Raw genomic sequence first — 23,381 nt, forward strand, 5'->3', positions numbered from 1 at the left:
AGAAGTTGCTGAAACAATTTGGAAAATTGGGATGCAGAAAGGGGAGGTATGGGGGAGTCCGGGAAACGAAGGTTATGGAAAAAAGGTTATGAAATTATACATGTTTGTTTGTCTTTTTATTTGTTTGTATTGTTTAAAAATTGTTGTAAAACCAATAATTTTTTTTTTAAAAAAATAAATAAATCCCACATTATTGGCTACACCAGCTCAGTTTCCTCTTCAGCTATTTGTCCGATCTAACCAACATCTGTTAGGATTTGAATGAGTACAAAGAATTTGAACCTGCTGTTTCTGGTAACAGTGATATCATCCCCACAAAAACGGACTGGCAAGCAAAAATGATAGAAGATCTACAGCTTGCCAGAACAACAGGGAGAATAAGAGGAAATTCCATACCAAAAGTTAATCAAGATCGGATAAAATTTAAGGAAGATCTTAAAAAGGAGTGGCAACGTTAATCTCCTGACAGACCTAGAATGAATCTTGGAATATGGAGAATGTACATAGTAAAAGTTTATGGGTATTAAACGAGAAGGCTAAATAAGAAGAAAGAAATGTGTTTTGCCAGACCAAGTGTAAATAGCACAATGAGAAGAATCGGAAGTTAGCTACCTGCGCCTTCCTCGCCTTCTCTTCCTTCGCTCGATCTCCTCAGACGCGTCCCTTCTTCGCCCGGCGAGCGGAGGCGCCACCTCATTGGCCAGCATCGAGCGAGCGTCACCCGCCCTCCCGCCTCCCTCTCCCAGAAGCCAGCTTCCCATTGGTCCAGCCGTGTCCCCCTCCCTTTCCGTCAAACTTAAGAGTCCCGCCGCCAAATTCGCGGCAGCGGCAGCAACAGCTGATCGCTGGCGTCCCCGTGCACGCGCTTCTTCCCTCCGCGTGGAAGTTTGGCCCCTTTGGGGACCGCGAATGCCGCCGGCCGCTTTGGCTTGCTAGTTTCGCTTCCGCAGCCCAGCGCTTGAGCCATGGCCGAGAAGTTGCAGCCGCGCGCTTTGCGGCTCTCGCCTCCCGGCTTGGGCTTAGTCGAGGGGCGCGGGGAGCGAGGGGCCGTCAGGATGTTGGGGGACATGGATGAAGAAGACGAGGCCTTCCAGCTTCCGACGGGAGGGTGAGAATGCGGCGCCTCTCTGCGGGGGGGGAGATGCGGGGTGTGCGGGTGTCTTTGGGTCGGCGTGAGGCGGCGGGGCTGTGTGAGGGGACCATAGCTGTGTGTGGGGCTGGGGCAGCATGTGGGACTAGAGCTGTATGTGGGACTAGAGCTGCATGTGGGGCTGGGGCAGCATGTGGGACTAGAGCTGCATGTGGGGCTGGGGCAGCATGTGGGGCTGGGGCAGCATGTGGGACTAGAGCTGCATGTGGGGCTGGGGCAGCATGTGGGACTAGAGCTGTATGTGGGGCTGGGGCAGCATGTGGGACTAGAGCTGCATGTGGGGCTGCATGTGGGCTGGGGCAGCATGTGGGACTAGAGCTGTATGTGGGGCTGGGGCAGCATGTGGGACTAGAGCTGTATGTGGGGCTGGGGTGGGTGTGGGGCTGGGACTGCGTGTGCTTCTGGGGCTGTATGTGGGGCTGGGGCAGTATGTGGTTCTGGGGCTGCAGGTGGGACTAGAGCTGTATGTGGGGCTGGGGCAGCATGTGGGGCTGAGATGGGTGTGGGTCTGGGACTGTATGTGGTTCTGGGGCTGCATGTGCGGCTGGGGCAGCCTGTGGGACTAGAGCTGTATGTGGTTCTGGGGCAGCATGTGGGGCTGGGGTGGGTGGGTGCAGGCTTGCGAAGGGTGATTCCGAGCACATGCAGAGGGGTTTGTCTGCAAATACGTGCTGTTAGGCGCTGAGAGAGAGGCGAAGTTCAGCTGAGCTAGGCGTCTTTGAGCCAGCAAGGTTCCTTCTCTCTTTATCTCTCTTTTTCCTTCTTTCTGTCTCTCTGCCTCACAGCGTTGCTTGTGAGGATGAAATGGGCGGGGTTTCGGCCAGCTAAGGATGAAATGGGAGGCGCTGGGTTGCATCCGACTAAGCTATGCGTTGGTTACGCCCGCCCATTTCAGTGGACCAACTCTGAGCTGAAACCGAAGTGCCTTGTGTTTTCACTGTTTCTTACATGCTTAGCTTTGGAGCTAAAAAGTTCGCCTCTCATGATGATGGGTGCGGGAGGCAGGGACCCTGCTGCAGAAATAGTAACCTCCGCAACCCCAGACCTCTACACCACTGGTGATGGGAGTGCACTTGCGCTACAATCCAGAGGGCCAAACATACCCCACACCTTTTGTAGAGTGAGGGAATACATTATGTTTTAGTAGTGGTTTGGGACTAGGAAGTTCAGCCCAAGGGTTAATGGGGAAAGGAGCATTTTTCTTAAAAAGCAAGACTTATTGGGGAGTAGACTCCACTGAATTCAACTGAAGTTCCCCATGAATGTACATAGGGTTGATTTGCATACAAATGCCTGTTGCCTGTGCTGTGGTGAAATATTTTCCCATTTCCTGATTCTAGCTTTCTGTTTCCACTTCTTCTGTGCTGATGTTACACTGAGAGAGAGTCACAAAGTGAGCTTCATCTCCAAGTGGGGGTCTGCACCCTGATCTCCCAGGTCACAAGTTGGCATTCTAACTCCTGCCCTAAAGTGGGTGCCAGTAACAGGACTGAATGGAGGTGTTTTGTGGTCTTAGATTCCTTCTACAAAAGGAACCCTAAGAAAGATTTCTAGTGCCCTTTACACTGTGACATTTTAGGTGTTCAAAATAAGGGCACTGCACTGTTGTTTTTGGCAACACTGGCAGTGAGCAAAGGTCAGAGTGACATATAGCCAGTGGGAGTTGTAGTTCAGAAATTTATGGAGAACTGCAGATGCCCCCCCCAATATTCAAAATATAGTCCGGTCCCCCACAAGGTTTGGGGGACAATGGACTGCCCCCCTGCTTAAAAAGTTTGCTGACCCCTGATCTATGTCTTCCCAGAATGTCATTCCCCAGAAGGAGAAGCCAAGCTCACAATCTCTGTTCCACTCGCTTCTTTTGGGAGCCCCTCAAACATGCATGTTGCCACTTGTGGTTTTTCTCTAGCTGTTTGGGGTGCTGTCAGGCATTTAAAATGGGCACTTCACCCCTTGGATATTTTTGCTTGCTGTTCAGTATAGCATGGAGTTTGGGTCTAAGGCTGGAGATTTAATGTTTGAAGATACTTGACCTTGGTATGTGTGTGTTGTTTGTTTGTTTGTTTGTTTGTTTGTTTGTTTGTTTGTTTTAATCTGCAAGTTTCTAGCTCTCAGGAGTGCGGGGAAGTGGGCTAGGATGTGTTGTAACTGGTAAGTTTCTGCTTCCAAAACAACCCTGAGATGAGATACTTCTGAATGTCTGTAGGGAAAACCACTTGTGTTCAGCCAGGTTTATTCCCTCTCCCCACCTTCCTGACAATGAATCTCCGTATGTGGGGAAAGGTAAGCCGCAAGGGCAGGGTTGTATCTTTGCAATACAATAGTACCTCGGGTTACATACGCTTCAGGTTACAGACTCCACTAACCCAGAAATAGTACCTCAGATTGAGAACAGAAATCGTGCTCCGGTGGCGTGGCAGCAGCAGGAGGCCCCATTAGCTAAAATGGTGCTTCAGGTTAAGAACAGTTTCAGGTTAAGAACGGACCTCTTCAACAAATTAAGTACTTAACCCGAGGTACCACTGTAATGGATACCTTTTAAATTTTTGTTTTGTTTACAATGTCTTCCGGACATCTGTTCCAAAACCAAAGCATTCCAAAACCAAGGCGTACTTTCCTATAGAAAGTAATGCAAAATGGATTAATCCATTCCAGACAATTAAAAACAACCCCCAGAATAGCAATTTAGCATGAAAATGACTATCTAAGTAGACTATTGATCCATAAAATGAAAGCAATAGACCAGGCTGCTATCTGCTACCCAGTATTAAAAACTGGCAGTGATTTACCCATTGCCATTGGAGGGATGAGTGCACGGGGTGTGTGATGGGGGAGTTCCAGTGGTGGCGGGGGGGGGGGATGGAAAGGAAGGCAAAAGTCATCTCTCTGAGGAGCCAGTTGGCTTCTCTTCCTCCCCCCATGCCAGCCTTTCTGGATCCATCCCCCCACCCACCCAACCCGCCACTCTTACTACAGTGGTGGCACCAGCATCTTGTCACGGCAGTCACTTCTGGGTGTGGCTCAGTGGCAACGAAAGCGGAGAAGGCGAAGTCGCTACATCATTAACGACACCTTCTCTGCCTCCAGATTTCACTGCCGGCACCAACTGAGGGAAGGCCGTGCCGAGCAGACAGGGGGTGTCGCTGCCACCCTCTGGGTCCCTCTGCCACCGCTGTCCTTGCAGCATCAGCCACCCCCTCCTCCACTTTTGGGTGTCGCCAGTGGCTGATGCGGCTGGCGCTGAATAAGGGAAGCCCAGGTCAGGCAGCAAGCAAGCAGGCAATGGAATTGTGGCACTCAAAACAAAAGTGCAACCCCCCCCCCAACGAAGTACGTCCAGATGCCAAAAAAAGTTTGAAAACCGGAACACTCATTTCTGGGTTTGAAGCATTCGGGTTCCAAGTAGTTTGTGAACTAAGCTGTTCAAAAACCAAGGTACCACTGAACTAGGTTCTATAAAAGCTTGGGTGCAATAATTGGGCAACGGCCTTTTCAGTTTTAGAGACTTTGTAGTTTAGACAAAAAGCAAGTAAGAGATAATATGATAGAAGTTTATCAAATTAGGCATGGCATGGAGAAAGTGGATAGGGAACAGTTTCTCTCCCTCTTGTGAACATCTGATGAAGCTGAATGTTGGAAGACCTTCAGGAAAAGCAAAAGAAAGTACTTTCTCACACCATGCACAGTTAAACTACAGAACTCTCGCGCAGGAGGCAGGAATGGCCACCAACCTGGGTGACTTTAAAAGAGGATTAGAAAAATTCAGGGAGGAGAAATCTAGCGATGGTGGCTATGCTCACCATGTTGGCGGCAGCAGGGCTTCTGAACAACTGTTGCTGGAGACCACAGGAGGGGAGCAGCCTCTTGTGCTTGGGTTCTGTTGGCTACTGTAAGAACAGAATGCTGGACTCGCTGGGCCTTTGGCCAGATCCTGCAGGCTTTTCTTTTGTTCTGAAGAGAGGTTATAGAAACTTGATAGGAAAAGGAAGGTATTGTCTCCAACTAAGTTCTGCTTAGAGAGGACCCACAATGCGTCTACTCCTTTAGTTGTGTGCATTAATTTCTTACAACAGCTCTTCCAGGCTGGTTACCCCAAGAGAGACTGGGCAAAGCTCCCTTCGGCAAGCATTATGACCTAGTGGGGTGGCCAACATCCTAATCCCTGACAGGATTCTAGTTTTTGAATCCATTACCCTCTGGTCTTTGGGGAAGGCTGCAACAAAATCGCCAACCTGCAGTGAAACATGAGCATCTTTGTGCTTGCAGATACATGTCTTGTTCTGTTCCCATCTACTTGCCTCTCTCTGTGAATGAAGTGAATGGTTACTTTTCTCTCTGCCCAGGACCAGGCTGGCCTCTCTCTTTGGACAGGATCAGACAACTACAGAATCTGGAAATGTGCTCTTCCAATACATGCCACCCAAGCAGCCTAAAAAACGTCAACCAGCTACCGGTAAGTAAACTGTTCACAATGCCTAGGAACATAAGATGAGCTCTTGTGGACCATCTAGTCCAACCTTTGGTTCTGAAGCCCCACAGAATCAACTGGGTTGGTCAACTCCCGAGGAGCGCTGGGGAGAGACCCCTGACCTGGGGCCCCAGAAAGGTGCTGGTGGTCTGTATTCACCACACTGGGGTAGATGGACCCGGTGGTTTGACACCATACAAGGCAAATTCCTGTTCTTATATCATTTTGTGAGAAGGGCACTATATGAAGTATGGGGGAGAAGTAAAAAATCAGTAGTGACCAAAACTCCATGGTGGCTGTCACCGATGGAATCTATGACAGTTCATAGGAAAAATATGAACAGTGATTGGTTAACATACAAGGATTTAGTAGAGGAAATAAGTAGCAACCCGAAAATAAAGGACCTAAGAGAACTGAAACAGAAGGGAATAACCTGGCTGGAATATTATCAACTAAAAGCCGCCAAACTATTTTTGAATTGGGAAAGAAAGGAGGAGGATATCAAAGAAATTACAGTAAAATGGGAGAGGGACCTGGGACATATGATCAAACCCAGTATTTGGAATGAAGAATGGACTAAAAAATCATGGCTTGCTTCCTTATAAGGGAAAATCTTATGAAAATGTACTATAGATGGTACTTGACCCCCGTAAAACTAGCAAAAGTAAATAAATCATATAATAACAAGTGCAGAAGATGTAAAGAACAGTTAGGAATATACTACCATATGTGGTGGTCCTGTATAGAGATATAAAGGTTTTGGAATATGATTTATGAAGAGATAAAGAGATTGATAAAAGCTACATTTAGCAAGAATCCGGAAGAATTTTTATTAGGAATGGTCTCAGATAATATTCCCAAAACCAAAACCAGGTTATTTATGTATGCAATGTCAGCAGCAAGGGTTATAGTGGCAAAACACTGGAAAGATAAAAATACACCCACTAAAGAGGAATGGGGAGTCAAATTGTGCGAGTACTTGGAGCTCGTGAAGCTGACAGATGCAATAAGAGATAAACCTAAAAAGATGGTGAAAGAAGAATGGAAATGTTTAAATAATTATCTTTTTCTTTTTTTAAAATAAATTTTTATTAATTTTTTCCACCATAATAACACAAGCCACAAAGCAGAATAATACACAAAAATAGAAAAGGAAAAAGAGAAGAAGAGAAAAAAGGGGGGAAAGGGAGGAGGGAAAGGGAGGTAACAATAAACAAATAAACAATAATAACAAACTTAATTCTTCACAAATCCAACTTTTTAAACATCTTGATTGACTTCCTCAAATCCCTCCCTTCTGAGTTTCCTTGTAATTTAAAAGTAAGAGTTTTCCAATATCATTATTAAACTAAAACAATTTCCAATTATAGTCATCTTATTCACTTTTCTTGACATTCTGAATCCCATTTATTTAATTATAACTTAATTTGTCCTAGGCCTATTTGTTTCTTTCAAGTAATTTCTAATTTTTTATATTACAATATTTGTTCAAATAGTCCTTGACTTTCCTCCAGTCCTCTTGAAACTCCTCTTCTTTCTGGTCGCGGATTCTTCAGCTAGCTCCAAAAAGTCCATCATCTTCATCTGCCAATCTTCCACTATTAGTACTTCTTGTATTTTCCAATTTTTAGCAAGTCATATTCGAGCGGCCGTTGTGGCATACAAAAATAATTTAACATTTTTCTTGGGCAATTCTAAACCTGTTATTCCAAGGAGAAAGGCCTCTGGTTTCTTAATAAATGTATATTTCAACATTTTTTCCAGTTCATTATAAATCTTCTCCCAGAAGTCTTTCACCTTGGGACAAGTCCACCACATATGGAAAAAAGTACCTTCTTTTTCTTTACATTTCCAACAAAGATTATCACTTTTGTGATAAATCTTTGCTAATTTTACAGGGGTCAAGTACCACCTATACATCATCTTCATAATGTTTTCCTTTAACATCATACATGCAGTGAACCTAACCCCTTTCCTCCATAGCCTCTCCCAGTCCTCCGTCATTATATTATGTCCCACATCCCTTGCCCAATCAATCATGACCGATTTAACTTGTTCATCCTTTGTATGCCACCCCAACAACAAACTGTACATTTTAGACATATTCTTATCATTAGTGTCTAACAACTTTGTTTCCAATTTGGTTTTTTCTGTTGCAAAACCATTTCTCTTATCCATCTTATATAATTTGTTAATTTGATAATATTGCAACCAATTCACTTTATCTTTAATTTGTTCAAATGGTTTTAATTTAAAACCTTCCTGATTTTCTAACAACAAATCTGAATACCTCAACCATTTGTTTTCCATATTTAACTTTTTTGGGGCCTGTGCTTCCATTGGTGAAATCCATTTTGGTGTTTTTCTTACTAAGAGATCTTTGTATCTAGTCCATACATTGTATAATGCCTTTCTAATTACATGATTATTAAAACCCCTGTGGGCCTTTACCTTGTCATACCATAGATATGCATGCCATCCAAATCGATTATCCAGTCCCTCCAAGTCTAACACATCATCATTCTCTAATTGAATCCAATCCTTGATCCAGCAGAATGCAGCAGCTTCAAAATATATCTTCAAATCTGGCAGGGAAAAGCCCCCTCTTTCTTTTATATCTGTAAGTAATTTATATTTAATTCTAGGTTTTTTCCCCTGCCAGATAAATTTAGACAATACGTTCTGCCATTCTTTAAAACATTTGACATTATCAATGATTGGTAAAACTTGAAATAAGAACATCTTCGGCAATACATTCATCTTAACCACCAATATTCGGCCCATCAATGAGAGTTTTAAATTTGACCATACCTCAAGATCTCTCTTAATTTCATTCCATAATTTTTCATAGTTATCTTTGTAAAAATTCAAATTCTTTACTGATAAATTCACACTCAAATATTTAACTTTTTTCACCAAAACAAGGCCTGTCCTTTCAAAAAGGTTTTTTCTTTCCTCATTATCTAAGTTTTTTTCTAAAACTTTGGTTTTGCTCTTGTTTAATTTAAATCCTGCTACCTGCCCAATCTCTTGAATCAGCTCCAGTGCTTTCACTACACTGGTTTCTGAATCTTGTAATGTTAAAACCAAATCATCAGCAAAGGCTTTTAATTTATATTGCTGGAATCCTACTACAATGCCTTTAACCACCTCCTCTTTCTTCAACATGTTTAACAAAACCTCCAGAACAGAAATAAATAGCAGAGGGAAAAGCGGGCATCCTTGCCTGGTTCCTTTCTCAATTCTGATTTCCTCTGAGACATTATTAACTATGATTTTTGCTTTTTGTTCAAAATAGATCGCATTAATACCATTAAAAAATTCCTGGCCAACCTCAATTCTTTCTAGATTTTTCATCATAAATAACCAAGAAACATTATCAAAGGCCTTTTCAGCATCAATAAACATTAACATTGCTTTACAATTTCTTTTCGCTTCCAACCTTTCTATTATATCAATTAAATTTCTAATGTTATCTTTCCTATGTCTCCCAGGCAGAAATCCTGTCTGGTTCTTATGTATATAATTTGATAGAACCTTTTTTAATCTATTGGCCAAAATGTTTGCGAAGATTTTATCCACATTAAGTAATGAGATTGGTCTATAATTTTTTACATGAGATCTATCTTGATCTGTTTTTGGAATCAGAGTAATAAATGCATCTTTCCAGGTTTCGGGAGCTTTGTCCCCTCTTAAAATCTTAGTACACACATCTGCCAACGGTTGAATTAGCCAATCTTTCAATATTTTATAATATTTTGCAGAAAGACCATCCGGTCCCGGGGCTTTGCCTGACTGCATCTTATTTATTGCCATCTCAACCTCCTGTCTTGTAATCATGCCATTTAGTAGGAACCTTTTATCCTTGGGAATTTTCTGCATTTCATTTGCCACAAGAAATTGCTCAATTTTATCCTTATCTTCTTTACCTTTTTTATACAGCTGTTTAAAGTATTTCTGAAAACATTTTCTTATATCGCCAGGGTTTTCCATAGATTTTCCTTCAGATACAATGTTTGTAATAGTACTTTGCTTCTGTCTCTTTTTTAATTGCCAAGCCAACAATTTCCCACATTTATTTGCAGATTCAAAATTTCTCTGTTTCATCATTTTAATTTTCCATTCTATTTCCTGGTTAATAATTTGAGAAAATTGAATCTGCAATGCTTTAATTTCTTTTGGAATCTGTTGACTCTTTGGCATTAATCTTAAACTTTTCTCTTTGTCTTTTATTTGAGACAGAATTTTCTCTTTTTTCTCATTCTGTATCTTTTTCCTTATTGAGTTCTGTTGTATGAGGAAACCTCTCATTACTGCCTTACTTGCATCCCAAATGACTCTTGTTTCAACCTCTGTGTTCATATTTAGTTCAAAATAGTCTTTTAGAGTCTTTTGGGCCTTACTAATTATCTGTTCATTCCTCAACAACTCATCATACATCCTCCATCTAAAGGAACCCTGCAGGTATAATTTCATCTCCAAAACCACTGCATTATGATCTGAGCAAGTCTTAGGGCAAATTTCTGTTTTAGGAACCTTAGGAACCAAATCTCTGGATACCCATATATAGTTGATTCGCAAGAAAGATTGATTTGAATTTGAGAAAAAAGTGAAATCTATCTCCATTGGATTTCGTAGCCTCTGTATGTCCGACAAATCGTATTTATCAGTCATATCAAAGAAAATCTTTGGTAATCTGCCGGAACTTGGATTTTTCTGTCCCTGTGTTTTATCCATTCATGTTGATGCTACTCCATTCAGATCTCCCATTAAAATCAATTTGTAATCCATACAATCCATGTTTTAAGTCCAGATTCTTAAAGAATTCCACTTTGCCATCATTTGGTGCATAAATTCCCAGCAAAAGAAATTTATCGCCTTGTGCAGTAATGTCAACTGCAATGTACCTCCCTTCCTCATCTTTAAACAACAATTTGGGATTCCATTTTTCTTTAACATAAAAAACCACACCTTTTTTCACTTTGTCGGATGAAATAAATTCCTGCCCAAGTTTCTTATTTTGGAGAATTTTCTTATGAAGTCTTATAACATGTGTTTCTTGTAAACAAATTATATCCAAATTCTGTCTTGCCAGTACGTGATAAACTTGGTTCCTCTTAAAACATGAATTTAGACCATTCACATTCCAGGAGTAGATTTTCAAAGACATCCTGATTTATTAGGGGCCCACTGCCCCTGCCCCTGATGAAGGAGAACTTTCCAGCTCACATCTTTTGCAATCATCTCTCCATCTTGCCTGGCTTGTTTGGAAAGAGGTGCAGCTGAATAGTAATAATAATAATTTTTTTTTTTATACCCCAGCTACTCTGGGCAGCTTCCAACCAAATATTAAAAACAGTACAGCATCAGACATTAAAAAATTCCCTAAACAGGACCACCTTCAGTTGTCTTTTAAAAGTAAAATAGTTGCTCATTGCCTTATTGCCTTGACATCTGCTGGGAGGGCGTTCCACAGGGCAGGTGCCACTACGGAGAAGGCCCTCTGCCTGGTTGCCTGTAACCTCACTTCTCACAGCGAGGGAACCACCAGAAGGGCCTTGGGGCTGGACCTCAGTGTCTGGGCTGCACGATGGAGGTGGAGCAACAATGGGGGGGTGTCAATCGGGGCGAATGGGGCACCGCCTCCCCAACCTCAGCCTGCCCCCACCTGCCTGTTGTTGTTTTTTTACTTCCAGCCAATCAGGCTGTGGATATCATTGACTCTGGCTCAATCTGCTGGCTCAATAGCCTTATGCCATACCAGTGAAAGCAGGTCCAGTAGGACACCACCCCCTCATTCTGCCCTCAGCTGGCTCCCACCTGCCTGCCTTGTTACGTCCAACCGATCCAGAGGGCAGGACTTCCTGTCAGCTTCCTCTCCCCCCTCAGTCTCCATGCTGCCATGGTAGAACACAGCAGGGAGGAGGATGGAGACAGCCCTAGACTTAGCTGGCCCTTCTTGTCGTTGGTTCTGGTGCCACCTATAGTTGGGCTCCCTGCATTTGCCCCAATGAGGCACCAGCCAACACTGAACTGAACTGAGGGTAGAGACCTCCTGGGATGGGGAGCTTGTGGGCTGATAAAATGTTGCTGGGCTGCTACTGCCCACCCCCCACATCGCCCCTCACCGTTGGCCAGATGGTCTGGGCTGATCAAACAACCCCTGGGAAGTCTTTGTAAAAAGCTGCTTAATATAACCCATGGGGTTGGCATGGTGGCAACAATTGTGGGAAGCTAAGAGGTGTTCTCTTCTCATTCCAGTACCAATGGGAAATATGTGAAACATGGCAAGTATGGAGCAGCTGTAGTGGGCAGCAATGCAACCAAGGAGGTAAGAGGAGGAGGTGTGGTGTCTTGAAGTAGCCTGGCTTTCTGCCAACCTGCTGTCCTCCTGATATTTGGACTACAGCTGCTGTTGGTCCTAAACATCTGGAGGATACCGGGTTGATGTAGGTTGGGCTAAGGAAATGCTTCCCTTTGTCTGAATCCTGGTTTCCTGATGGTGTCTTACTCTGGAAAAAGCAAAGGTGCTGTTTTGGCTCCTGTCTCTTTCTGCCCAATCAGCTCACAAGGGTTATAGCTCCTATTTTTCTTATTCTGACCTCACTTCTCTACAAAAAGTATTCGCAGCAGGGAAGGGGCTGTCGCACAGCAACACAGGATCCACTTTGCAGACAGAAGCTCCCAAATCCTATTGCTAGCTCCTCTGGGTAGGGCTGGGGACACTGCTGCTGGTCAGAGTAGGCAGTCCTGAGCTAGAGAGACCAGTGGTTTGATTCAGTCCAAGGCCCTGTGCTCTTATTTAACTAGAACCATGTGGACTAGCATCTTGACAAAAGAAGGGCCTAGGGGGTATTGTGTGTGGAGTGGATAGAGGGAGGTGAGACGGTAACTTTGTCGTGGCTTGAAAAATCAATAAACATTCCCACCACACTCAAAAAAGGAAGGGGGTTTCAGCAGCTTATGTTGCAAAAGGGATTCAGTTTTTCCAGCCTCTGTCCATTCAGCTCAGTCAGTAGCTCTTCAGTAGTTTGTTCTGCCCCACTTTGCTATGAAAGGATTCACAGGTGTTTTACAAGCAACAGATAAAATATGTCAGGAAACATATGCGTTTATTCCAGGAAGACTCTGGTATGATTGCCTTGTCCCACTCCCCTGTTGGAGGTGAGGGTGGTGGGGACAGGATAAAACACTGGGATGTCATTCTCATTTAGCTGTTTGGGCGGAAAAGGACAGATCTCACCCCTTGGTTTCTCCAGGTGTAGGGAGCCTTTGGTCCTCCAGATGTCGCTGAACGACAGCTCCCATCATCCCTCTCCACTGGCCATGCTGGCAAGAGCCAATGGGTGTTGTAGCTCAGCACCAAAGGTTCCCCACGCCTGCTCCATTGTAACGAAGTCACTCCACATGTAACTAAGCCAGGCACCTGCAACCAAAGCAATTCCTACGATGAACACCTCTGATGTATTTGTATGTTAATATGTCATTTGGCTGTTGGGGTGCTGTGGAAATGCTACCTGGTATAAGAAGAGCTCCAGGTGCTTTTGAAAAGAGCCAGCCCCGTAGTTTTTGATTCCTCACTTTTGCTCTTGTTTTCTTCTGTCCTTCTATCTCTTGTGGAATCCAGTACAAAGTGCTTCTTTATATCAGCCAGCTGCAGCAGATTGCGACCGCCAGCATCCATGCCTGTTTTGTATTCACGGTAAGCTTTGACGTTAAGACCTGCAAGGACCATGGCATGGGCTGAAGCTAAGCCGAATTCTTTGGTGGTTTGAAATGCACATTGCATATGAGGTCTCAGCTGTGGTCAATTAATTTCAGTGGGTCTGCTTTGAGTAGGGCTAATGCTTGTTGCAACCCATTAGATTTGAGTAGTGTTAGATCCAAGGGGCCCCTCTATGGTTAAAACGCTTACCTAGAGGTAACAAAGTAAAGTAAATGACATTCTGCCCTCTATCCTACTGTAGCTTACATCCCTTGGGGTAGCACTCCACCCCGAAGTCCTATAGCATTTTTCCATTTCTAAACATGACACACTACAGACGCTGATATGTATGTGTGTGTGTGTGTGTGTGTGTGTGTGTGTGTGTGTGTGTGTACTTAGAGTAGACTCACTGAAATTAATGCACCAAAGTTCATCATGTCCATCAATTTTCATGGGTCTGCTCTGAGTAGGGCTAACATTGGGACACAACCCAAAGTCTTTAGCAATACCCATCAGGAAGAAAGTTGTTTTGAGCAGAGGCTGTCTGCTGCTCAGAATTCCACTTTCTCCTTTCTCTTTCTGCAGGTGCAGCCCAACAACTACTGCACATTTTATGATGATCAGAGGCAGAATTGGTCCATCATGTTTGAATCAGAAATGGCGGCTGTGGACTTCAGCAAGCAGGTGCCAGAGGCGTGCATTGCATTGTGGGGTGGGGGGTGACTGTCCTGCAGACACTGAACCAGTGTTCGCAAGAGCTCAGCTCTCTTGCATCAGTCACCAGAAGCTTTCTCTGCCAACTACAGTGGTGCCCCGCAAGACGAATGCCTCGCAAGACGAAAAACCCGCTAGAGGATAGGGGTTTCCATTTTTCGATACGCTTCGCAAGACGAAAACGTAGCCTTTTAGCCACTAAGGCGCTAAGCCTTTAATAGCCGCTAAACCGCTAATAGCGCTAATCCGCTAATAGGGTTGCTTCGCAAGACAAAAAAACCGCTAGCCGAAGAGACTCGCGGAACGGATTATTTGCGTCTTGCGAGGCACCACTGTACTAAGAAGTATCCAGGGAGAGCAAGGAATGGTGGTGTAGCCAGTTGGGGCTTTTTCAGGCCCCTGGGGTCTTCAGCCAGTGCTGCACTGGGCCAGATTGCATAGGTGCAGATGACAATGCAGGCTAATGACACAAAGGGCCTTGGTTCTTCCTTCTTGCAGCTGTGCATTGCCAAGTATAACAGCAGCCGTTCTCCTGACTCTGTGCTGTGCCAGGATCTTGTTCTCGGAAACGGCCAAGGTGTGGCGACTGGAGATGTCCTGGAGATCAGTTTTACAGGCTGGCTGTTCCAGAACGGTAGTCTTGGGCAGGTGAGGCTGGCAGAGGGGGTGGCTGGGGATGATGGGGGTTGAAGTCTATAGCAGCACTGCATGGTCACAGCTTTCCCACTCCTGGTTTATAGTTTGCATACATCCTTTTTGTCCCACAACCCCATCCTTTTGCCTTGCCATAACATTGCAAGGAAATGAAACAGGAGAGGGACTTCCTGAGGCTCACCCAGCTTGCTTCACAGCTCAATGTGCATTTCAACCTGACCTTTGCTCACTGAGGCTTGTTTCTATAGAAAAAAGGCTTTTTCATGGTGCTTGCATTGGTTGCTCTCCAGAGGTGAGGCCTTGCCCAGCCTTGCCTCCCTTTCTCAACTGGAGATACCAGGGAGGGAACCCAGGACCTTTTTCCTAGGAAGCACATGCTGTTAGGCCCTAAGCTACACCTGTCTCCAAGGTGTAGATCCTATTTCTCAACCTCATTTTACCCAATCTGCAACATGGGAGGCACCGCTAGGCAGGGGATTCAACATAGAAAGCTGCCTTGCACTGCATCAGGCCACTGGTCTAGGTTGGCATCGCCCACATTGACTGGCAGTAGCTCTCCAGGCTTCCAAGCAAAAGCCTTTCCCTGACCTTACTTGGAGATGCCAGTTTTGAACCTGGAACCTTCTGCCTGCAAAACAGGTGCTGTGTCCCTGAGCTGTGCCCCGTCCTTCGATACTCATTGCTGTTGGCTCAGCAGTGGGAGTAGCAAAACGTGAACCTATTACCTTCCGCATTAAAAGTAATTTCACCCCATTGAACTTCCACTTTTGGAACAGGTTTTTGACTCGAATGTAAATAAAGAGAAGCTGCTCCGTCTGAAGCTAGGCTCTGGCAAAGTCATCAAGGTAAGATGGCGCTATCTTTCCACCACAGTGCAAGGATTCTTTCTTCCACTTCCACATCTAAGCAGAGTTCAGCAGCCCGGGCTATGTGGAAGGCTGAATAGCAGTGATGTTTTTTGAGCTCGAACCCTGATCAAATGGCTTCCTCAAGAACGGCAGGCAGGTAGCTGTCCCAGCTTGTCTACGCCTGCCATGATCTGCTGGAGTGGGAGGCCCAAACAGGGTTCCTCGATCCCTGCAAAATTCCTCATCCTGCCCTACTGGTCAGTCAGGCTTGGCCTTTCTTTACAGGAGGGGTGGGGAACCTCAGGCCCAGCAGGGACTGAAACTGGCCCTCAGGATTCACCCCAGGCCATGCCCCTCGCCAAGCCTGCTCTGTGGCCTGGACCAAAACAGTCCTGGACCTCCAGTGTTGCCTCTTGCTGTCCTGGATGAGAGACAGGGGAGGGAGTGTGAGTGGGTGTCTAAGGTAGCCTATTGTACAAAAAGAAAAATTACATTTGTTGCCCCTCCCGCTTTCCCCTCTTGCCTCGCCCACTCCTGGCATGTTCCTCCCCACCATGAAGGTTGCCCCGAAGGGAATGTTTTTCATCCCTGCTTTCAACTACTTTCCTCAAAACTGCAAGAGAACTTTCAGTATTCCTGTGCCCTGCTCTCGACCAGCCTTTACCAACCTGACAAACATACACACAGATCCTGTGGACTCCAACTCCCATCATCCCCAGCCAGCGCCTGCTGATTGGAGTTGGAGTCCAAGGTATCTGGACGACGTCAGGTTGGCGAAGGCTGTGTGGTTCTGGTACTTAGCGAAGGCGGTCACCTAAACTTGTTTTTTGCTTGGTTCTCCGTTTCTGGAACTTGAAGGGCTGGGAAGATGGGATGGTTGGCATGAAGAAAGGAGGCAGGCGGTTCCTCCTTGTCCCGCCAGCATTGGTTTACGGGCCTTTGGCAGAAGCTGAACGCATTCCTCCGGACTCAACTCTGGCCTTTGAGGTGCAAGTCAAACGGGTGAGTGTGTCTTCCTCCCAACGTGTTAGCAACCAAGAGAACCTCAGAAGGGCTTTAGGACCTGGCTCCCTTTCCGGGCTGCTTACTGCGCCACCTTCCTCTGCATTTGAACTTGGCGCGCGCGCCCAACCTTCCACTTTCCGCTTAACCGTTTCTTCGCTCCCCGATGGAGGTGTGGCCACTCCTGACTCGTGCCCTCCCTCCTGTGGTGAGCTGCCAGCGCTTGCCCCCTGGCTCCTTTCCTCTTCCCTGCTCTCTGGCGGTGACGCTGGTCCCGATTTCCAACTGCTCTCCTCTGAGTCCCCTCTGGCTCTATCTTCCTGGGGTGCCCCCCTAGACTCCCCCCTTGCCCTGGCCACTGGTGCTCCTTTCTGTGAATCCTCTGATTCACTGGAAAGACTCGGAGATCTCGGGTCGTCGTCATCACTCATCTTTTCTTCTGCCTCCTCCCCTTCGCTCTCTGTTTCCTCCCTTGCCCTTGCCTCTGCTCCTAAACCCCTGACATCCATCCCCCCCTCGAAGCCCCCCATTCCCCCCTCCCCTCCTTCCGGTGCTGGAGCTGGGTGCTGCTGTTGCAAAGGGACGAACGTCGGATATCGTTCGCTTCCCGTGGCGGGTCTCCATCTGAAGTCTCCCGGGTCTTCCTCCCTGCTCTTGTCGACGACGGTCACCTCCGTTTCCATCTCTGTGCCGCCGTGCTCGAAACCAGGGTCGTCCCCGAAAATGTCCATGTCCGTCTCTCCCTCACTTCCTCCTGGCGGCGTTGCTCGTCCTGAGCATTCCAGCCACTTTCTGCGGAACTGCTCCTCTGGCCTATCGTCCCACCAATACGAGGGTTGTGATGCAGATCCCGAGGGTGACCCCTCCGGGGAACGGACGTCTCGTGTCGGGTCCTCGTCCGAGTCGAACCCCTGGAACGTGCTGGCCGAAAGCGTGGGCGTGAAAAGCCAGTCGTCGAAAAAGTCTGCTGGCATAGGTCTATGTGGGAAGAGGGCATGAAACTCGTCTTTGAGCAGAGGTTCGTCCAAGGCGTAGCCCGGCACCCAGCTGTTCGCACTGGCCGGGGTGCCCTCCTTGGCGAGAAAGTATTCTACCCCCTCTTCCCCCCATCTGGAGTCCAAAATCTCCGTGACTTCGTTGATGCGCTCCTTCTGTGCCACTCCCGCGTGCCCTGTTCTGTCTCTGACCGGACTCGGCGCCGTTCCGGGTTCCTGGAACCTGTGCGGTGCCTTGTAGGGAGTGAGCACCGATCTGTGGAATACCGGATGCATTCTGGAACCCTTCGGAAGTGCCAGTCTGAAAGCTACCGGGTTGACCTGCTCTTCGACTTGGTAGGGCCCCAGTTGTTTATGCCCTAGTTTCTTCTTGGCCAACGACCTGGCCGGCACTGCGTGGGCTGCTAACCAGACCCAGTCTCCCACGTGGAGCTCTTCGCCAACCCTTCTGTGTTTGTCCGCTTGTACCTTGTATGCGTGCTTGGCCAGCTCCAGGTGGCGCCTCAGCTGATCGTGGACTTCCTGCAGCTCCGACGCGAACGCATCTGCTGTCTGCGGCTCCCCCTCCCCCATTCTTTCCAGTCCCGGGAAGGTTCTGGGGTGCCTCCCGTTGTTGGCGAAGAACGGCGTGACCCCCATGGAGACGTGTTTCGTGTTGTTGTAGGCGAACTCGGCAAGCGGCAGGTAATCCATCCACGTCGCAGGCTGTTGATTTGCATAACATCTCAGGTACCGCTGCATGATGGCATTGACCCGCTCCGCTTGCCCGTTGGTCTGCGGGTGTCTCGCCGACGCCAGGTTGATCTTGACGTTCAGGAAGCCCATCAGCTTCTGCCAGAAATTCGAGATGAACTGCCGCCCCCGGTCGGACAGAATAGACCGTGGCAGACCGTGAACCTTGAACACGTGGTCTATGAACAGTTTGGCGGTTTGCTCCGCCGTGGCCACCTTAGCACACGGAATGAAATGTGCCATCTTGGAAAACAGGTCCACCACCACCAGCACTGCCGTCTTGCCCCTCGAGCTGGGCAGATCCGTGACAAAGTCCAGGGCCACCCTTTCCCAAGGTTCGACCGGAGTTTGCAGCGGTTCCAACAGTCCGGCCGGTGGTCTGTGCACTGGCTTGGCCCTCTGGCAGGTGTCACACCTCGCCACGTAGTCTGCGACCTCCCCTCTCATTCCAGGCCACCAGAAATCCCTGGCTACTAATTCCACCGTCTTCTCCTTGCCGAAGTGCCCGGCAGTGGGCGCGTCGTGCAGCTGCTGCAGCACCTTGGCGCGAAGGTCGTCTCCCGGCACGTAGATGGCCCCTTTACGGATGAGCAAACCATCTCGTAGCTGGAAACCGTCGGCCGCTGCCTTGCCCCTTTGCACCTCTGCCATCTTTGCTTGCGCGAAGGAGTCGTCCTGCAACGCTCGGCGCACCGCCTCCAGGTCCACGGTTGCCGCGGCGCACGCCCACACTGTTGGTGCGAAGATGTGCATGGCGGCTGCTGGCGTTGCGTCCTCCAGATACTGCGGCTTACGGGAGAGAGCGTCCGCCATGATGTTGGTGTCCCCCGGGACATACTCTATGCGGAAGTCGAAGTTCGCAAAGAACTCAGCCCAACGTATCTGCCTCTGGTTTAGGAACTGTGCCGTGCGCCAGTGCTCCAGATTCTTGTGGTCCGTGCAAACCTGCACCGTGTGCTTGGCGCCGATCAGGAAGTGCCTCCACGCTTTGAACGCTGCATGAATGGCCAGCAACTCCCTGTCCCAGATGGTGTAGTTCTGCTCGGACTTGCTGAGCTTCCTGGAGTAAAACGCTCCCGGTCGCCACACCCCCTGCGGGTCCTTTTGCAGCAGGACCGCCCCCACGGCTCTGTCCGAGGCGACTGTCTCCACCCTCATCGGCCTGCTGGGGTTGACGTGAAGCAGCTGCTCTTCCGACGCGAAGAGACGCTTGAGTGCCTGAAAGGACTGCTCCGCCTGCTCTGTCCAAACGAACTTCTTTTTCTTGGAGCTAAGCGTGTCTGTGATGGCCGCTGTCTGCATAGCGAAGCCCTTGATAAACTTGCGATAGAAGTTCGCAAAGCCGACAAACCGTTGGACCTCTTTCCGGTTGCGTGGACTCTTCCAATCCAATACCGCTCGAACCTTGGCGCTGTCCATGGCGAGCCCCTTGTCAGACAACTTGTAGCCCAGAAAATCCACCTCCGTCACGTCAAATTGGCACTTCTCCAGCTTGGCGTAGAGCCTATGTTGCTTTAGCCTGCTCAGCACTTCCTTGACGTGTCCGTCATGCTCCTGCTGCGATTCCGAAAAGATCAGGATGTCATCTAAGAAACAGACGCACGTCTTGTAGAGAAGTCCCGCCAACACGTGATGCATGAAAGCTTGAAAAACGTGGGAGCCATTTTGCAATCCAAAAGGCATAACTCTATATTCGTAGGTGCCCAGGGGCGTGAACATGGCTGTCTTCCACTCATCTCCTTCCCGCATGCGAATGAGGTTGTACGCCCCTCGCAGGTCTAACTTGGTGAACACTTTTCCCTTCCGCACCTTCGCCAGGAGGTCGTCGATTCGGGGCATGGGGAAGTCCGATGGCTTGGTCCCATTGTTTAAAATGCGATAGTCCACTACCAGTCTTTTTTGGGGCGTGTCTCGCTTTTTAACAAAGAATACAGGACTGCCCCCCGCTGCCTTGGACTCTCGGATGAAACCGCGCTCCAAATTATGATCTATGAACTCTTTGAGTTCCTGCAGTTCGTCCTCTGACATGGAATACAGTTTCCCTTTAGGCAGCGCCGCCCCCGGCAGCAGGTCAATTTTGCAGTCATATGGTCTGTGAGGGGGTAGCCTGTCTGCCTCCTTCTCGCAGAAAACTTCCAAAAATTCTGCGTACTTGTGGGGAATCGCTTGCAGCGTGCCTAGCAGCAGCTGTGACTCCTCTTCCTCTCCTTCCTGCCGGGGCACGATGCAGTGTTCAGCACAAAAGGAAGAGCCGAAGATCAGCTGCCTCTGGTACCAAGCCAGCGTTGGGCTGTGCTTGTCCAGCCAACTCATTCCCAATACAATGGGCGTATCCGATAGTTGAGTGACATTGAAGCTGATGATTTCTTTGTGATTCCCAAGTCGCATCGCCATCGGTGGCGTCTGCTTCACCACTTGCCCCCCTAGCAACTCCCTGCCATCCACCGTGACAACCTGCAGGGGCAGTGTGGCCGGCAGCAACTGTATAGCGTGTTTGTCGACAAAGTCCTGCCCTATAAAGTCCGCATTGCTGCCCGAGTCAACTGTGATTGGCACGTCCATGGTGATTCCATTGGGCAGCTGGAGAGATGCGGTGAGCCTCACTACTGGTTTGGGCGGGAGGGGGTTCACGGGCTGTAAAATCTCTGGGGACTGCGTCACTAACACGTCTGGCTGGGCCCCAGGGCCTCTTCCTCCAGCCAGACTGCGTCGTTTCCCTGCTGTGGTCCTCCTTGCTGCGTTGCTGCAGTCACCATTGCTGAGGCTGCAGTGAGCTTGTGGAGCCTCTGGGGACACTCTTTCGCCATATGCCCTGGCTCCTCACAGACGTAACACTTCCTGTTCCCTCTAGGAGGCTTCGCTTTCACTGCTGCCGGTGCTAGGGCTCTGGTTGCTGACTGAGCCCTTGCACCTCCAACCTCCATAGGTTCCGCTCCTCCTCCTGGCGGAGGCGTGGATTGCGCACGCGCTGCTTCTCTGGGAAGGAAGGAGGAGCCCCTGGCTGGTTCGCGCCCTCCACGCCCTTCGTCCCTGCTCCACGGACGTTCTTCCAGCCGCACCCCCACTGCCAGTGCCCTCTGAACGACCTCCTGGGTGGTCCGGGGTCTCTCCCCCCTCGCGATCTCATCTTTAATCGAGCTGTGCAGCCCCTCCCAAAAGAGGTCTCTTACAGGGGCCGAATCTCTGTCCCATTCCAGGGCACTGACCAAAGCGAAAAAGCGGGCATGGTACTGCCTCACGCTGGCCCTCCCTTGCCTTAGTCCATGCACCTCCTTCCGGGCAAGATCCACGTCAATGCTTGATAAAAAACACCCATCCATCGCTTTAATAAAGGCATCCGCATTTTGGAGCGCCGGATCCTTATCTCTCCATAAATTGCGCAGCCATGCTTTAGCATCCCCATGCAAATGGGACATGATGAATCCCACTTTCTCTTGCTCATCTCTAAAGTCTTTATTCAGCAGTTGCAGTGCGCACAGTACGTCTGCTCTAAAGTTGGGATACTGTTGCAGGTTCCCATCGAAGTGAGAGACCAGACCGCCTGTTCGTCTCGCCAACCCAATTCCCTCCTGCCTGGGTGTCTGCTTTGTCAGCACGTCTAACCTGACCTGGAGATCCCTGCAGGCGGCAGCTGCCTCCTCCTCTCTCTTCCTGGATGCGAGAGCCTCGGCATTCAGTTGTGACACTGCTTTTCTGAGTTCCTCTATCTGCTGCTCAGCCGTCATGTCGTCTGCCGTTCGTGAGCTCGCTAGTAGGCACCTGCTTCTCTCCCCTCCTCGAGGCTGTAGATGCCCACAATTCTGAGACGGAGCTTACTGTCAGAGCTGCTTGAAGATCCTAGCTCACAGAGGATCACGCTAGCCAGCGATCATTAAGTAAAAGTCTTTATTGAGTTACAGTTTCCATTCTCACGCTGCTGCGCGCAACTCTACGTCTAGTAGCTAGATCGGCGAAGCTCCGTCTGAGTCTCCGCCCCGTGTGCACCAACTTAATATCCTAGCCCGGCTCCACCTTTTCCGCCTGACTGTCCTCCTCTGGGTCCCTCTACCCCCCGGGGTCTCTTCCTTCCGGGATTCTTCTGACGCTGACCCCCCGGACCCTCCTGTCTCCTTGCGCCGGGCTTTAGGACCTGGCTCCCTTTCCGGGCTGCTTACTGCGCCACCTTCCTCTGCATTTGAACTTGGCGCGCGCGCCCAACCTTCCACTTTCCGCTTAACCGTTTCTTCGCTCCCCGATGGAGGTGTGGCCACTCCTGACTCGTGCCCTCCCTCCTGTGGTGAGCTGCCAGCGCTTGCCCCCTGGCTCCTTTCCTCTTCCCTGCTCTCTGGCGGTGACGCTGGTCCCGATTTCCAACTGCTCTCCTCTGAGTCCCCTCTGGCTCTATCTTCCTGGGGTGCCCCCCTAGACTCCCCCCTTGCCCTGGCCACTGGTGCTCCTTTCTGTGAATCCTCTGATTCACTGGAAAGACTCGGAGATCTCGGGTCGTCGTCATCACTCATCTTTTCTTCTGCCTCCTCCCCTTCGCTCTCTGTTTCCTCCCTTGCCCTTGCCTCTGCTCCTAAACCCCTGACACTTGGGCTCTGGTCCCCTTGGCTTAATCCTGCCCAGGGGATGTGACAGCCCTCACCACCATTTTGAAATCCCACTGTTAGGCTTGGAAAGGGTATGAGAGGTTGTTTTACTGGATGCATCCCATGATATGGGAAGAGGAATCTCTCTCTTTTTTTAAGAAACCATGAAGATATCTAATGCAGGAAGATTGGAAATCTAAATGCAATTTAAGCTGTTCTATGAGCTTGTAAACCACTTTTATTTTCCCTGAAGGAGGGGAGGCCCTTCTTTTTTTTTACTTAATTACAAACCCACCTGGTTCTCCAGGGTTTCAGACAGGGGGCATTCCCTGCCTACCGGGTATCAAACCTGGGGCCCTTTGCATGAAACTGAGGGTCTTGCCCTCCCCAGATCTAGTAGTCACCCCAAACTGGTTTTGGGTCTGAATCTTAATTTGAGGGAAAGCCTTGTAAGGATCATCAATCATTTTGTTTGTATGTCGCCTTTCCCAAGTTAAAACAATGCTCAAAGCATCTTACATCGTATTAAAAAAACCCCATAG

General features: G+C 48.5%; 2 protein-coding genes across 2 annotated transcripts in view; both read left to right on the forward strand.

The window, feature by feature from the left end:
* The window catches only part of LOC310698429 (FK506-binding protein 15-like), a 268,796-nt gene that overhangs the window by 134,261 nt on the left and 111,154 nt on the right, over positions 1–23,381 (forward strand). The gene's annotated exons all lie outside the window — the stretch shown is intronic.
* LOC310697906 (FK506-binding protein 15-like) lies at positions 1,068–22,885 on the forward strand (the record flags this gene model as incomplete). Its single annotated transcript, XM_083484509.1, has 8 exons — positions 1,068–1,108; positions 11,880–11,949; positions 13,246–13,320; positions 13,909–14,007; positions 14,536–14,685; positions 15,468–15,536; positions 16,398–16,541; positions 22,877–22,885. The coding sequence occupies 8 exons, from the start codon at positions 1,068–1,070 to the stop codon at positions 22,883–22,885; spliced, it is 657 nt and encodes a 218-aa protein (XP_083340635.1).

This window comes from Podarcis liolepis (assembly GCF_965112155.1).
Source record: "Podarcis liolepis genome assembly, chromosome: Z".
Taxonomy (NCBI): Eukaryota; Metazoa; Chordata; class Lepidosauria; order Squamata; family Lacertidae; genus Podarcis; species Podarcis liolepis.